General features: G+C 36.0%; 1 protein-coding gene across 1 annotated transcript; it reads left to right on the plus strand.

The window, feature by feature from the left end:
* Nucleotides 1–3,195: 3,195 nt before the first annotated feature.
* LOC107721074 (leucine-rich repeat LGI family member 3-like) lies at nucleotides 3,196–12,991 on the plus strand (the record flags this gene model as incomplete). Its single annotated transcript, XM_016528931.1, has 8 exons — nucleotides 3,196–3,667; nucleotides 6,141–6,212; nucleotides 7,697–7,768; nucleotides 8,762–8,833; nucleotides 9,750–9,821; nucleotides 10,661–10,830; nucleotides 11,615–11,779; nucleotides 12,901–12,991. Coding segments are annotated over exons 1-8 (926 nt in total), but the record flags the coding sequence as incomplete, so codon positions are not given.
* Between the last annotated feature and the right edge of the window lie 4,575 nt (nucleotides 12,992–17,566).

The following is a 17,566-nucleotide window of genomic DNA, read 5'->3' on the forward strand; positions in this document are numbered from 1 at the left end:
GAGTATGGGTCACCATACTTGGCCACATGTCACGTCACTTTTCACTTTTTCACTTTTCACTTTTCAATATTACAGCGAGAATAAAAGTTACTCCTTCTTTCTTTGTGTGAACATTTGGGCGGTGTTATGCAAATCTTCGCACATCGTGACGTAGACATGTGGGGGCGTGTTTAAACGAGCCGTTTTAGGTAGGCGTGGCTGACTCTTAACTTTTATAAAGAATATCTCTTTGGATTTGAGACTTTAGTCTTTGCAACTTTACAGATCTTCTTTATGCACCAAGAGCTTGTAACACTCCAAAGAGAAAGGAAAACTTGAAATTGCATCATATGACCCCTTTAATGTAAACCTATCAAGGTTTCTTCAGGTTATATGGAGGTAAATGTAAAACTTTCTAAAGACCTTTTGAGACTAAGTAAAGAACATTCAAGGAATTGAATTGAGCTGAATTAACACATTATGTCAAATATGTTCTCTACATGTAATTGTAAAAAAAAAAAAGCTTAAGGCTTGAATATGGTATGGAAAATGGATGAATGGATGGATATCACAATACAACACAAAAACTATTTACCTTATTTTGCAATGCGGAAATAAGCTATTTTCTTTGAATGTGTGAGACTTCAAATTCATTAGCTGCTATATTGGTAAATAACTTGAATAGAATAGTAAACGGTAAAGCTATTTGCGTTACAAACCAGTGTGTTTATGATTATGATAATAAAGTAAAATATAATAACATATACCAGTTTGGAATATCGAGCAACATTTAAAGGACTTTACTATAGCCTACAGCTAAAAACAATGGAAGAAAATTACACCGGAAGCCCGCAAGTTACAAACGGCTGTGCCCGCTTTTACGTCAAAAATAAGTCAGATTAGTTAACTGTAAAGGGATGTTCAACAGACAGTGTACTGAAACTTATTTACAGAAATTTCGTTTAAAAAGTTAATTTGCTTGAGAGCTGTTATAACAAACTTGTCTTGTAAAAGGTCTCTTCTTCATGGCACTTGAGGTGCAGCTTGACTAGTTTTCTCTGCTGCATGTTGAGGTAACTTCCACTTAAGTCTGTTTGTTCAGTCCAGAACATAAAAGCAAATGATTCATAGCTATTTCCGAGTGCATATACTAGAGAAGCCAAAAACTACTGCATGGACTTTTCTGCTCGAGTCTTACACATCGGCCAAATTTTAAAGACCAACAGATGTGCGAGGGAAACAAACACACACAGAGACTCTTTCAAGAGGCCTGAGCTGGCAAAAGAATTGATTCAGGAAATGGGTTTGGGACACAAACTCAATAGTGTGTTTATCTGCTGTTTTTCTGTTATGAATCAACATGGCAGTGACTCATGGTGGTCGACAGCTTTCCAAACAGCATAAAGCCACGGCAGGTTACTGCTCCATAGAACGGAAGTCATGACTCACGATGATTAATACTTAATGATTAAGCACACACAAATCAGGCCTAAATGACAAGTGATTTAGATTGCCTGTGACAGATGATAGATAAACTTACATATTGATAGATAGATAGATAGATAGATAGATAGATAGATAGAACAAAATAGAACAGAGTAATAGAGCATAAAATGTTTGGCTCTAGAATGATTGCGGAAGCAGATATGGTGAAGTGAAGGCCCTGCTCCAGAAGCACAGCTGGTAATGCTATGCCTGTGGGAAAACTGCTGATGGTGCAGTGTGAGAAAGAGAGGACCATAAAACATGTGTTTGACTCCAACTCTCTGGCCAAGGGCCGTAAGTGTCCTGGTATCTCCACATCTCACCCTGGGCTTCTCGGAAGTGAGAACATGACTCACAAGCAAGCCTGTGGTCTGTGTACCTGTGACGTGGACTGGCTGAATAGAGTCGGAGTGTGTGGTGTCAGCTGGTGACAGCCGTGCCTGCCGCTGCAGTGCCACCCTGCCAAGAACAGAGTGACCGCGAGAGCAGGAAAAAAGAAGAAGAGACCAGTTCTTCTGCCTCTGTTGAAGGCAATGCTCTAGTACCCTCTTGTGTTCACATATCATAATAATCACGCTGAACACTATATCACATGTTTGATTTAAGATCTTAAGAGTTACACTATATAACAGTCTGACTTGATGTTCACTCATATTCTTGGAAAATATAAATGGACTCATATAAATGGACAATGATATTAGACAAAATCAATTAGTCTTGTTTGCTAAGGTAAGCGTCCGTATTATCATTGCTCCTACTCTTCAAAGTTACATTAGAATGCATGCTGAGATTTGATGTTTTCTACAGATGTGACTAAATTGCAGATCTGATCTGTAAGTTTTAATTGTTCAATGTTGCGCTTGAAATGAGGTCAGTAGCTTTACTCTGCATTCCTGCAGTACTGCAGTCTGTCCTGATAGAACAGCTCTTCTCTTCTCTTCTCTTCTCTTCTCTTCTCTCTCTGTATATTTACAGTAGAAATTATATTATTAATATTAATAATATATTAATAGTCTATTAATATTAATAATATATTAATAGTCAGCTATTCAGGGTTTTGTGAAAAATGCATGCTCTGGATTTTGATATACTTGTCCTTTTGGGGATGCTAAATTGTGAAGGAATTTTTGATATCTCTAATGGTGGCGAGGAAAGGAAAATATGGTGAAAATAGGGGAACAGGAAGTGTCTAATATCTTTTGCACACTTTGTCTGATTTTGATCAATCTTCAGCAGTTTGTTCGATGAGGCAGATCCCATAGATGTGACTATTCGGAGTCAAAGTTATAGCGCCACCAGCTGGCAGCAGGAAGTGTGTCATTTTCAAAATGCTTTGAAATCAGCCTCTTATTTTTACTCGATTTTCTTAATCAGAATAATGTCAAAACATGGCAGATGTAAAACTGCTAAAGGATTCTTGATATCTTAAGTATGTTGCCATGGCAAAATGTCGAACCTGAATATTATTTTCAGGTGTTTTTAAGGCACTATTCATGCTTAATTAGTTAGTATAGCCTCCACTGACCGGTCCATCACCCCTGCCTCTTCATCTTGGTTCAAGCTCCCCATCCCACTACTTTCTCTGCTGTGTTCCCTGCTGCAGCTTAAGTGTTAGTCCATGCGATTGTTAATAATTCAATGTCAGCGCTGCTGCACTCTGGTCTGAGGCTGAGCGTGTGCAGAGCAGCGCTAGCTGATACGCTCCTGCAGTCTGTGCTCTGACGGCTGCGCCACAGAGAGAGAGAGAGATAAGACTGCAGAGAACACTGGGAAAATCAAATACACCCTCATGCATGCACCCAGGGGACAGCAGTCTCTGCCCACTCTATCTGTGTCCCTCTCTTCTGAGTCTAACACCTCCCCACATCTCTCATTCACAACCTGGATCTTCTCTTGCAGTTTCCTTAAAAAGGACGGATAGAAACCAGGATCATCCAGCCATCTGTGTTTCTTGACTGAGAAAACTCAAGCTGGAGAAGAGAAAGTGGAAGATGGTGGAAGCAAGGCCAAGACGGACCCTTCGATGGCCGGACTGGCGGCTGTCTGTTTGCGTGCTGCTTTTGTGTATGTTTGGGATGGCCATGGGCCGCAGAGCTCCCAAAACCCCACGATGTCCAGCCACCTGCTCCTGTACTAAAGACAGTGCCTTCTGCGTGGACACCAAGGCCATTCCCAAGAGCTTCCCACCAGGAATTATCTCCCTGTGAGTACTGGAAAGATCACGTGTACCTATTTCTTCTCTCATTTTTTTGTTTGTTTTAAATTCAAAATAGGGGAAAGTTGCTCATATAAAATGACTATTATCATCGACTTGCCTATAAACCATTTTCTCAGCAGCATAACATGGATTGTCTAGAGTAGATGATTAATAGGAAGGAGACAGTTAGGTTGGCCATTATGTCACCTGTCAAGTGGCGTCATTCCTTTAGAATTGTGACAAGTTTTATGTGATTATGATACAATCATAAAGAAGTCTGAACAAAAAAAACAGAGTCCTATTTTCCATATAGTGACAGTTTTTGGCCTGCAAAGCTAAAAAAGGACAACAAAAACATTATAAAATAGTTGTTTTGACTCTATATTGCCATATATATTCCAACCTGATATTTGTTAGTCACTGAAATGAATTTTTCACCTGTCAGAGCTGCAGTGGAGGGGAATTATTAGGAAGCAATAACTTCATTTTAGTCTGTCTATCATACAGATCTGTTTTATGGCTTGAGAAGTCTATCGTGCATATATAGTGCATGTTATGTAATGCAGAGTTGAATGGACTACTTTGAGTTTCGTATGCTGGTGAACTATTCCTTGTTAAACTGACTGGGCAGATGAACAGAGTCATTTAGCTGAGCTGATCGAAGGTGTGGTGAAGTCTAAATGCTGCTCTTTTTTAGTCAGCTTACGTCTGCTGTAGAGACATAACCACAGAAACCTCATCATATACACGGTTATTATCCTCAGGGAGAACATAACCGCAGATACCATTATTATTATTTCATCAACTGTCTCCAATTTTTCAAGGTTTTTCCTCTCCCTGTTTGTGTTTTTATATACAATATCAGGTTCACTCAAGTTATCACACAATTCCATAGTATTTCATTAAATACCATTTGCATGCAAGTCATTCATTTATGAAGACTTATGAAGAGTTTACTCATATTCATGTCTGTATTCTGAAGAATTTTCTCAAACTATAGATTTCATGTTAGCTGAGTAGTACTGTATATAGAGTTGTGCACTCTATAATGGTGCCCTTATTTTCAGACTGAGAATATAAGAGGGAAGGAAGATCTGTGTCCTACTTTCCAATAATTAAATTGTGAGATCCTTTCAGGTGTGCAGAGCAACTATTTAAGAAAAAAGGCCAAACATAAGTGCTCAAAATTAGACTAAAATGACTTTTAACTATGTAAAGGATATATACACTGGGAAAAAGTGGTGCTTCTCCTAAATTATTCATCATAATGCTAGTGGTATACTTAGAGTGGGGGGGGGATACATGTATTGTTCTCATCAACCCGGACAACTTTCTAATTCACAGTCATTAGCTACGACCATCAGGAACCAACTACCACAAAACCACAAATCAACTCTTTCTTGTTTTTCACTGGCAAAATTTTTATTTTTATTTTACATTGGATATAATGAATTATAGTTCATAATATATGAACTTCATGATCCCCTGTTTGAGGAATACTGTTCTAGAAGGTGCTTTTTCAAGCTTGTGCACTGACTTCTATAAGATGTGATGCCTGAGCATAAACAAGAGGCTTGTAGTACACTCTAAAAAATGTTGGGTTGTTACAACCCAACTTTGGGTCAAATATGGACTAACCCAACCGTTGGGTTACATTTTTACATAAAATTTTTAACCCAGAAGTTGGGTTAGTCCATATTTGACCCAAAGTTGGGTTGAAACAACCCAGCATTTTTCATAATGCTAGTGGTATACTTAGAGTTAAAGCCCCTAAATCTATTATATGTAAGTATTAAATATTAAATGCATACTCATCTCATGCTATGCACCCAAATGATACCTCAAATCATGAAGCTTGCAGAGAAGAGGCGTTCTATTACTCTTCCAAGCAGCTGGACTTCATCTAATGACAATTAAACATCCCAAATCCCAAATCCCAAAACATCCCATAATTTCCAAATATTCCATGTATCTAAAGGCATACTACATACTCTGACAATTTGTTGTAATCATATGTTAAATTTAATACTAGTTTCTGAGCGAAAATTGTTTCCAAGTACATCTACACCATTTTCTGCATAGAGTTTTTTGACTTGGGCTAAAGTAACCATAATAGAAGAACACCATTGAAACTACATATCAACATGATAAAAATCACATATAGTGCCTTGCAACCACAAAGAGATTCCCTAGCAACCACCATAAACATCTTAGCATTGTGGTGGTTTTGCACAGGAAAGCATCATTCATAATGTGTTCAGAAAATGTGAAAATCTAGTTTTGTGTATAAATGTTCACTCAAGGCAGGGTTTTAGAGACTTAAAATGAGAGCCTTCTGAAATGTGATTTTCAGATGTTCTGAAGAGACTTTTCTGAATTCATGAGTTTTTACTTTAAAATGACTGTAACAGCAACTATATTTGTGATGATGATGATAATGATAATGATTATGATGGTGGTGTTTGTGTTATTCTATCAGGACTATGGTGAATGCTGCTTTCACAGAGATTCCTGAAGGAGCTTTTTCCCACATGCACCTACTGCAGTTCCTGTAAGTACCAAATGCACAATAATCCACCTCCGCATTTTCTTATTATGGCCTGTGTGTGTTTGAAAGTGAAAAAAAGAGTGAGGATTGTAACGTCCGTCAGCTGCATGTCTGAGCAGTGTGTAGTGTGATGTGTATCAGTGACAGACCCTCCATTTACAGACTGCCCACACTCACACAACAACAGTGTTTCTGTCCTCGCTCTGTGTGTGTGAGAAAGACACAAGAGAGAAGTTTGTTTTCAAATGACAGCATGCCAGTTCTTCAGTCTCTGAGACAGTAAACAAAATAAACACGTCAAAGAGTGAGGATTGTAACGTTCGTCAGCCGCATGTCTGAGCAGTGTGTAGTGTGATGTGTATCAGTGACAGACCCTCCATTTACAGACTGCCCACACTCACACAACAACAGTGTTTCTGTCCTCGCTCTGTGTGTGTGAGAAAGACACAAGAGAGAAGTTTGTTTTCAAATGACAGCATGCCAGTTCTTCAGTCTCTGAGACAGTAAACAAAATAAACACGTCCTGCAATATCAGATATGCAATGCTTCGTAAAATATATTAGTATCATACATGTAATGTTTAATTATATTATACAAATAAATAACATAAAGGCAGCGATACTAGATTTGCATGGTGATCTTTCGGGCAATACTGTTTTCAAATGTTTGTGATCTTTTAGACACAGAGTTAACAGATTTTTCTCTGTGTTTGCGCACAAATATGTACATTACAACTTCATAATTTGACAAATTGACAAGCTTTTGTGCAACTCTCTGATCAGCAGTAATTGTGAAATGTTATTGACAAGCATTTATGGTACTTTTTTTTAAAATGTGCATTTATGGTTTATTACACATTCTTACTGATGAAGTTGCAATTTATTAAATATATTAACCTTAAATGTAATATTGAATAACACACTACAGTTGAAATGATAATCTAGTACTTTACATATGCTTTAGGATGTTCGTCAACACGTTCAAATAAATGTACTTCTTTAAATCATGACAAAAGATTATTAAAACATAGCGATTTTAAAATACTTTAAGTTTTAATTTGACATTAGTGAGAAAAAGTGTACTTGGGTGTGTTTAGAAACGTAGAGATGTACCCTCTTTCAATACACTTAAGTGGCCTTTTATTTCAGTAATATTATATTATTTGCAAGTACAGATTTTTAAAAACATATTCTTAAGATTTGAAGTACACTACTATTTGACGTTTTAGTTCAAACCATAAATAAAGATGCTTGATTACTGGACTCATTTTTCATTTTAAGGACTGTAGAGGACTATATAAGCACAATGTGCTTATAATACTTGGAGCTCTCGATTTGGCCATCTTTGTTATTTCAGAGGGCTTACATTTAACAAAGGCTGTCTGTTTGTCATCTATATAGTACCTGTGTCTAAAATATATGAGAAATGTTCAGCTCAATGAAAGTGCACGCTTTTACTTTTGTCTCTTTCTCTTTTGTTCGGCACAGGCTGTTGAACTCAAACACATTCTCTCTGATTTCTGATGATGCTTTTGCTGGTCTTGGACATCTGCAGTACCTGTAAGTATGTTTCCGTGTTGATGGATGGATGGATGGATGGATGGATAGAAGGATGGATGGATGGATGGAAGGATGGATGGATGGATAGAAGGATGGATGGATGGATGGATGGATAGAAGGATGGATGGATAGATGGATGGATAGAAGGGCATGGATAGAAGGGTGGATGGATGGATAGAAGGATGAATGGATGGAAGGATGGATGGATGGATGGAAGGATGGATGGATGGATGGAAGGATGGATGTAAATCAATTTTGTAATGCATTACTTTTAAAAATAACTTTCCTCAACACTGCATTTCTTTATATAACAGCAGATGTGACGCCTCTTAAAAAAATGAAAATTTAAATCAAATACTTTTTGAAAGCCACTGAGATGAATGGGAATATTAATAGCTTTCTCCAGGTATTGAGCGAGACTGTGCGTGTGCATGTCTGTGTCTCTCATCTTCATGCAGGTTGTGCAGTTTCTTCTGAGTCCTTCTTAAGATTCAGGTAGCGTTGTCTTTCAGATGAAAGCATTGGCAGCTCATTGACTGCAGAAAGAGAGTGAATGAGATAAAAGAGAGAGGGGGAAGGACTTGTTGTTGCAGAAAGCTTTTAGCATTAATGAAAACGCCCACAACCTCAGTGTCATTAAGCTAAAAGCTTTAACAAAGCAAATGTGGCAAGGTTTGCAGAGGGAGGCAGGCATCCTCTTCTTGAATGCTGTGACTCATGAATCCATCAGGGAACAGGCAGCATGCCCTCACATCCTTAGCGTTTATTACAATAAATATAGCGGGAGAAAATATGCATTTGATTAATATCCCTGTCCTAATCTTTTATCTTTCTCTCTGAAATGGCAAACAGCACCTAAATCATTTTAATGACTTGACCTGCAAATATCTTATCTACAAATATTTGTATGAGTTGTTGGCTGAATTAATTTACATGCCTTAAATGGTTCATTTAATTCCCATATTCTCTTTTTTTAACCATACTTCCTTACAGATTTATTGAGAACAACGACATCCAAGCCCTGTCAAAGCACACATTCAGAGGACTGAAGTCTCTGACACATCTGTATGTATTGCATCTACCTATAAAGCCATCAGTTATCAGTGTAATGATTCAAAAATAAAAATGTAAATAACTGAATAAATCCATTTGACGTATGCATTTAAAAGTGTTAAAAATGCAACATTTAAATTGAATTTTATTAAGCATTTACAGTTTCTTTTTTATTCATTAGACAACTGAGTTGAAAAATGTCATCGGGCAGTTCACATGTAGGACTGTTCTCACTAAATTTTTTAAAATGTATTATTTTTTTATTAAAATGACATTTTAACACCGTGTCTACACCGGATGCGACAGTTGTCACATCGAGCCACGCCGCATCCAGTGTAGACAGCATCACTGATTTTAATGGGTTCTAGTATTTTGCCGCGTCCGGTGTAGACACAGTGTAAGCTGAAATTGTCATGAATTTTTGAAAGAGGTAACAAATAAATGAAGAAAAGCATTTGCCAATTGGATTAAGACAAGTAAAAAAGTTCAAATAATATAATAAATAAACTGTATTCTTTTGTTTCATTGCTAAAATCATCTTAAATATGAATTAAATGAACAGTTTAAATATTAAGACATTATATTTTAACATTATTAAGGCCTACAGACTGGAAAATATCATTGTGCGACTTATACAGTGGTTTTCAGGATGGACAATACTTATAAAGAAATTTCTATGGATACATTTTATCTGAGCTTTGTCTTGAGCAACCAAATAGTTTTTTGACACCTCTACTTCCAAAACAGTTCAGACTCATTTGGAACAGAACACTTTTATATATGATCCACTCCACAATCTTGAATATTCAGAGAGTACATCACACACTAATGTGTTGGTTATTGTACCTTATAGATTTGAATGAAGAATGATGGGGTAAATTTGCAGTCCAACATGATAAATAGGTTATGTTATGTCTCTACTTGTCAGGTCTCTGTCCAACAACAACCTGCAGGTTCTTCCCAGAGATCTCTTCAAACACCTGGACATCCTCACTGATCTGTATGTACCAGACACCCAGATATTCCCCTGTGAGGGATTCTTACAAAAACAAGCCTTTTCTTTGCATGTATACAGACCCATTTATACTGTATGTGAAAAATAGTAAGCATTAAATTATAAAGGCTAAATGTTTCCAAAATAAAATGATTAGCTTTTATTTAGCATTGATTGTACTAAAGCTAAATCAGCTTATTTAGAATTAAAAATTAAATATATATCAATCATGACAACTCTCGGAAGATTTTAGCATGGTGATGGATATGACAATGTTAATGTATTTAGTCTTGGCGGAACAGATCTGCTACGCTGCTGCTGAATTGCTGCTGCTGTTGGTTATTGCTGTAGTTGTAGATTATTGCTGCTGCTGCAAGCAAGTACAGGAACTTGCTACTGCCAATGCATACGGCGATACGGTGCCGTGAGTATTTAAGACATACTGCTGCTGCACAAATAGCATATAAAATAACCCGTAGCAGATCTATACAGGTGGAGCTGGGGAAGGTGGAGGGTTTCAGAGAACTCTGAAAGCGCGCTGCAGGAATCTCTAGTGAATGCTAGCCAGTCATATAAATGCAAGGCAGTAAGCTCATTGGCTGCATGTGCAGCATGAACCAATCAGCTGTGCCAAGTCGTTTAACTCTCTGAATATCATCGGTTACGTTAACAACCCGTCGCCTGCACCATCTAGAGTTTCATGACTGAACTATATATTTCTTCACAAAACTCAAATGTTCCACAGATCCCAATTTGAAAACCACTCACAGATCAGAGTCAACAGGTGAAAATTCATATATTTTTTAAATCTCTTTTGTACCTTTTTATTTCTGTCTCCAATGCAGAGACCTGCGAGGGAACTCGTTCCGTTGTGACTGTAAGATCAAATGGCTGGTTGACTGGATGGAGAAGACCAACACCTCAGTTCCCGCCATATACTGCGCCAGTCCTTTTGAATTCCAGGGCCGACGCATCCATGACCTCACACCGCGTGACTTCAACTGCATTAGCGCAGGTAAGCCAGTTCAGGTCTTAACAAATGGCAGTTCAGACAGGTGCCTGGAATCTGAAAGTAATATTTCTATACCTGTAAAACATATGTACTATACATTGACAAAAGTATGTGGACATCGCTTTACTATGGTCACGTGACAGCGTCAGCGCCATTAAGCTTTCAATCTTTGTTTAAAATTTTCTGGAAAGTTTGAATTAGAATAGTTTGCAAGAGTGTGATTTTAAACACAATGAGGCTGTGAAAGTGGACTAGTGAGTACATGAGTTTTACTGTTTGGCATTATAGCATTCAATGTCCCCGACAATCTAAAAATGCATTTCTAATGCTCGAATCTTTAGGAAGGCTATATATGCGAAGGTTTTTGGAGGTGCAGATTCTTTGCATCCACTGACAGAACAACATCTGAGTTTGACGGTCTTAGTCGATGTCTTGTGATTGATGAACAGATTGATGAGTTGTTAAGAACACTCCTCCTTGATTACATACAGCGATGACGCATGTTATGTGCGTGTCGAGGAAAATTGTGACGACACAATTCTTCCCATTTCAAATACTGGCATTTCAGAAGGGTAGCAATGCATAATTCATATTGTAATCTGGAGAGTTCGTTTTGAGTTTTGAAACTTGCATGTTTGTTTTTATTGCAGATTAACCTCTTACATGTGTGAATATCAAGAACATTTTGATACTCCATTTCATGACCCCTTTAAAATGTGGTGGATTAAATGGATTAAAGAACTCACAATATACACTGACTCTGATATGAAATGTTCTTCTAATCCAGATTTTGCTGTATATGAGACATACTTGTTCCAGTCTCTATCTGTGGAGTCATACGAGTTTAATGATGACCAGTACGCAGTTTTCGCTCAGCCCAACACTGGAATCTGCATTGTGTTCATTTGGGATCATGTGAACATGCTTTTCAAGACACATTACAACATCACATGTAAGTCAAAAATTACAAAACAGAGTTGTTGTTTTTGTATTACTTTTATTTAATAGAACCAATAAAAATAGAAATTTCCATAGAAAATAAAAAAATGATTGTGACTTTAACAGTAAAATACTGTAAAAATTCTACAGTAAAAACCTGTTAATTGGCTAACAGTAAGTTTCCATACTATATACGGTGAATAAATGTAATTACATTTAGTTTTAATTTTACAGTAAAATACTGTTAAAATTACAGGTTTTGGAAGTGAAAAAGAAAAGGTCATTTTATAATTTACAGTGAAAAACCGTAAATTGACACTCGTAGAATTCCCTGCATGATACTTCATATTTGATGGGGTTTTTTTTGTTTTTTTTGGTTGAAATTACTGTTTCTTAGTTTTTTCTTATCAGTTGTGTACATTAGGGTTTAATCTTACATCTAATGTTGTTAAATGAATGTTTATTGCATTATTTCAGTATCATGTGTGTCACCATGATGGGGTTTAGTGTTTGTGTGAATGACACTGTGCACCTTCTATATCTTGGTTTATTAACATTACATCAGTTAATGAAATACATTTTTTATTGTTAATTTAAGTAAAATGTTGCTACCATACTTTTTTACGGTGAAGTTCTGGCAACCACAGCTGCCGGTATTTTACCGTAAATATCACAGATTTTTTTATTTTTTTTTATTGTATATTTATGGTATATTTATGGTATTGTCTGAAGCAGTGGTTTCCCGATCCTTTTACCCATTGTACAAATCCTGGATTTAAATGTTTTGTACAACTGGATTTAATCTATTCAGAAACTTAATTGAATGAAAGTGTACTGTACATTAAAGTAGACTATTATTTCATTAATATCATCTGCAAGTAGTTTTTTTTTATTTTTTATATACCTTTAAGAATTGAAGTGCACTACAAGTGTGCATTCAGTATAATTAAGTGCACTTCTTTTTCACAAGGGAAGGCTCTGAATATTGCAGAGGTTGGGAACCTCTCCTCTGGAGTATTAGATTTCACTCAACATTAAGAATCAATACTCAAAGTGCATCAAGATTCATTTGTGTTATGTGTTCAAAACGTAGTTACATTCAGTTACTAATATACTAATGTATGTGCATTCCAGCTCGTTCTGCTGTGTATTGTAAACCTGTGGTTATCAACAACACTCTCTACATGGTTGTGGCTCAGCTCTTTGGAGGATCCCACATCTACAAGTATGTCTATGGACACTCAAATATTGTCTGACAATCCTTATAATCGTGTATAATCAGAAATAACCCTAAATAAAAAAAATTTACTTTTTTTTTTCTAAAGGTGCATTTAGTAGTTCTTTAGTGTTAGCATTTCTGTTTTTCACACACTTTTAGTATACTGATACCACAACAGTCTTATCATCAGTCACTGCAGTGCCATCTATTGACGTGGATCATCATGATCATCAGGGTGGACCTCAGTGCCAAATAGGCAGCCGGAGAGGTTTTACTGGGGTTTGAGGTTGTAAGTGCGTAAATGCCAAGAACTGCAAAATGTCTACACCTTTCTACATCTGCATTCACACATGAATTGATTCTGTCATTGCTAAATACTCATACATTAGTTACTGTAAGTGTAAGCCATCATCAACTCAATAAACATGTTCAATCTTTAAACTGATTACCCATTTGGGTCTTTAAAGCTAAATAAATATGTACTATATGCATTGCAATGATGACATGTTTCTCCAATAGGATGTGAATTATATTTTTGGACAGATGTCACTCCCTGATTCATGTATCATCATAGCATGAACATGTCTAAGAACATTATGTGTTACCAAGAGAAATAACAAGTTTCATTTTAGTCACTCAATTGAGCTTGACTGTTAAGGCTGTGCTTTAAGGATTTTCAATGCAGATGATTCTCTGAAAATGTTGAATTATTGTACTTGGACAACAATACACCTAATTTACTAACTGGTAGGTCATTATAAACTATCTGCTGTCATCAGCATGCATTACAGTAAATGACTGTGGTGGAAATGTCATTTATGATGTCACAAAATAAAGTTAAAATATCTGTATATCTTGCACAGGAATTAATTTTCTTTTTCCCAGCTTGGAGTGATTATTTCTCCAACGTTGTGCCTATCCTTCTACTCCCTCTCATTCCTTTTTGTCCATAGCCGTGCATGTACCTCATGCCAAAGATGAAGAGCTCTTCCTTTTCTGCCTCCTCTGTCTTCATTTTAGCGCAATCTATGGTGCCAGTATTCAGAGACCGTATGATCATTCATCGTCGCCGTGTAGGCTATATGCTATATGTCCTCCTGAGAACCAGAAAAAAATCTCTGTGAATTTAGTATTTTTTCATGTCATTACATTGTTTAGAGCATAAGAAAAAAAATGGAAAAATAACATTTTTGAAAAATGATATTTTATTCATATATGTCCTCTTACCAGGACTCAGTTTTTCTAAAAAATAAAATGACATGACTAGACATGAAAAGGTAAAAACAATGGGATTTTTCAAAAATCACCAATCAATTTTTAGGTTTCAGGATTTATAAGGATGATTATCAATTATGTTATAAAAGATATAACAGAATGATTTGATATACTATTTTACTTTATGCAATATGTGTGTAAAAGTTCCATAAATTGGTTTTCCCATTAAACGCAATGTTATCTATATACTGTACCTAATTTGCATATTAATGTGCTGTTGGGACAGCATGTTGAATGAATGAATGAATGAATGATGCATTTATATAGTGCTTTATATGTTGAAAAAAGAAGTGTAATAATGGGAGTAATAATTGGCCAGATTTTCATAATAATATCTAATATTTCATAAGAATATTGATATATAGTTTATTTTCCTATCTATTTGTTGTGTCTCCCAAAATGCATAATAAACATGATTTTAGTCCCGGTTTCCTCTCCAGTGGACATGTATGAAATCAATATCCTGTTTCATAACAGGAAGTCATATTTTGGTTTGAAACCCCATAACATTTTCCTGAGATGTTGATTTATGACAAACTATTTGAAAATAAATCAGATTTAAATGATCATTACAAAATATTATCATATTTCCATAAGGATGTACAATTTTATCACTAAATTAATGTCAGCCATTTTCCAAACATTTGGTATGTCTGAAAAGCCCTGAATGTGCTCCGTACAAGACATCCACACTTATAACTGTGACATGTAAGGTCTTAGAGAAATTCTCTCCAATATAATGTCCACTACAGAGGCAAAAACTCCACTGGGTCGCAGGAGGATATGTAACTGCAAAACATTTTTTTAAATAAATAATAATAATACCGTTATGACAGTCAAATAACATAATATTTATTCAGAAAGTCGTTCTTGGTAAAAAAAAAAAATAGATTATATAAATATAAATTGTTGATTGTCTTGTTAGTCACTTATTTTAATCAAACTGCAATATATATATATATATATATATATATAGACAGCAAAACACACTCCTCATATTTCTAACACATTGCTGGACACAAACGTTAGAAAGCAGTGGAGCCGTCCGGAGAAAATAATCTGGCCCGTTGCTCCTGATGGTTACATCCCCAACTCTGTCGTCAGGAGTTTGGCGCCATATCCACAGTTCAATCATCCTTGTGCCAACAGGGTGCTTTAAATAAAGACACAAATAGAAGAACACGCAAGACACAACTCTTCTTTCGGCAAAACACAAGCGCCTGTTAAAGTATTTTCTCGAAAATAATTGTCCTCTCAAAGAAGAGCAACAGAACAAGGAAGATGTAGAAATCAGTTTGGGACATTGCATACAAAGTGTGCCTGAGGAGACAAGCTTGACATCACTTCAAAATAAGGAAGACACAGAAGAGTGTCTTCCATTAAGGTGCAAAAGAAAAGTCATAGTACAAACAAAAATGTGCATGCGCCAGAGATTGGGGCTCACAAGAAGACCATGTGGCAGAAGACTGATTCCCCCTTAAAGAAACTGAAGTCATTTGTGTCACCCCTTCCTCTGCTGTGTGACAGAAGGCCTAATTATGTCCTCATGTATCTTTATAAAAGATCAAAAGCAGAAAAAGCTTCTGAAGCGGTGGAGCAGGCTCCAAAAGTGGCTTAGACCACAAATAAAACTTTTTATTTGTTCTCAAAATAAAATAGGTATTTATTTTTTGAGACTTTATTTTGTGACATAGATTTCCACCACTGTCATTTAATGCAATACATGCTGAGAGCATGGTTTATAATGACCTCAAAATTCAGTATTGCTGTCCAAATACAATAATTCAGCATTTACAGAGCATAATGTGTGCATGAAAAGGCCCTAATGCTAAATCATTATGTCAAGCGAAGCAAAATTAGACTGCATAAGTGAGACACACATCTTGTATCAGATATTGAAACAATAGTTCTAGCTCAAAATATTAAATTATAATTTATTATCATAGAAGTTAAAGGGAGGAAGTGCTGGTGTCTAAAGTACAGAAAATATCATTATTATACAATATTAATGACAAAATCAGACAAAATCCATATGATTTACTTAACTGAACTGTGGATATCAGTACCACAAAAAGTGGATATCAGTACCACAAAAATTGTTTGGGTCAACTGTTTCTACACATTTACATAGTTTATGTATGCATGTATTTATTTATTTATTTATTTGTGTTAATCAATATGTTCTCCCATTTTGTTTTCAATGAGACAATAAAGAGGTTACATTTAATAGACTTCATTCCAGATTATGATTGAGGCAGATTTCTCCTTTAAATAAACGTTTAAAAAATGTTCCAATATGCCTTAGTTTCAGTTCAGATGCCTTGGAAGTGAGAATGTGTTGTACAGTATATGGTCATGCCCATCAAGTGTCCAATTAAATTTAGCCTGAAGTGAAATCAATACCTGAGATTGATGGTTTAGATTAAATCTTAAACCCATGTTTAAGTGCTGTTGCATAGTCATTACCATTTTAGAGCCAGAATGACATTCAAGTGATTTATGAAGGCATGAACTTCATAAAAGAAACCTTCATAAAAGAAGAAGAATTAATGACCATTAACTTAAATTAACATTTACCTGTCACATTTATGTAACTGCATGAGCATACTGTAAAAACAATCAGCTGAACTGAATTAGAGAACTAATTTAACAGACAAAGGTCTTGGGCTGCTACTGAAGGGATGTCCAGTCCTTTTCCTGGAGGCCACTGCCACTGTCCTGCAGAGTTTAGTTCCAACCCCAATTAAATACACCTGAAACAACAAATCAATGTCTTCAGACTCACTAGAAACTTCCAGGAAAGTGTGTTGGAGCAGGATGGAGCTAAACTCTGCAGGACATTGGCCCTCCAGGAGCAGGATTGGACACACCTGGAATATACTATGAAAGAAGCTTCAATTTTTTTTTGTCTATTAAACAAAATTCATTCAATTTATCATTCAGTAGTCAGAGTCAGAGTCAACACAGTATGAAGTTATTTATATTACATGTTTACAAAAACTGCAGAGCAACGTTTCAAAAGCATTTATATTTGCATTACAGAAGTGCAGGCCACACGGCATCAAAGTTATTCATATTTATATGTCTACATTACTGCTATGCATGCAACACTATATCAAAGTTGTTTATATTTATGTTTACATTGCTGCATTACATGCAACACTTTATCATAGTTGTTTATATTTACATGTTTACATTACTGCAATGCATGTGTCACAAACTGCTACTGTGAGGAGATGAAGGAGCGGAGAATTCGTGACTGAACAGTCTTTATTAATCCACAAAAGACACTCAGGCAGGAACACA

Source organism: Sinocyclocheilus rhinocerous, unplaced genomic scaffold (genome assembly GCF_001515625.1).
Source record: "Sinocyclocheilus rhinocerous isolate Xijiao unplaced genomic scaffold, SAMN03320098_v1.1 scaffold451, whole genome shotgun sequence".
Lineage (NCBI taxonomy): Eukaryota > Metazoa > Chordata > Actinopteri > Cypriniformes > Cyprinidae > Sinocyclocheilus > Sinocyclocheilus rhinocerous.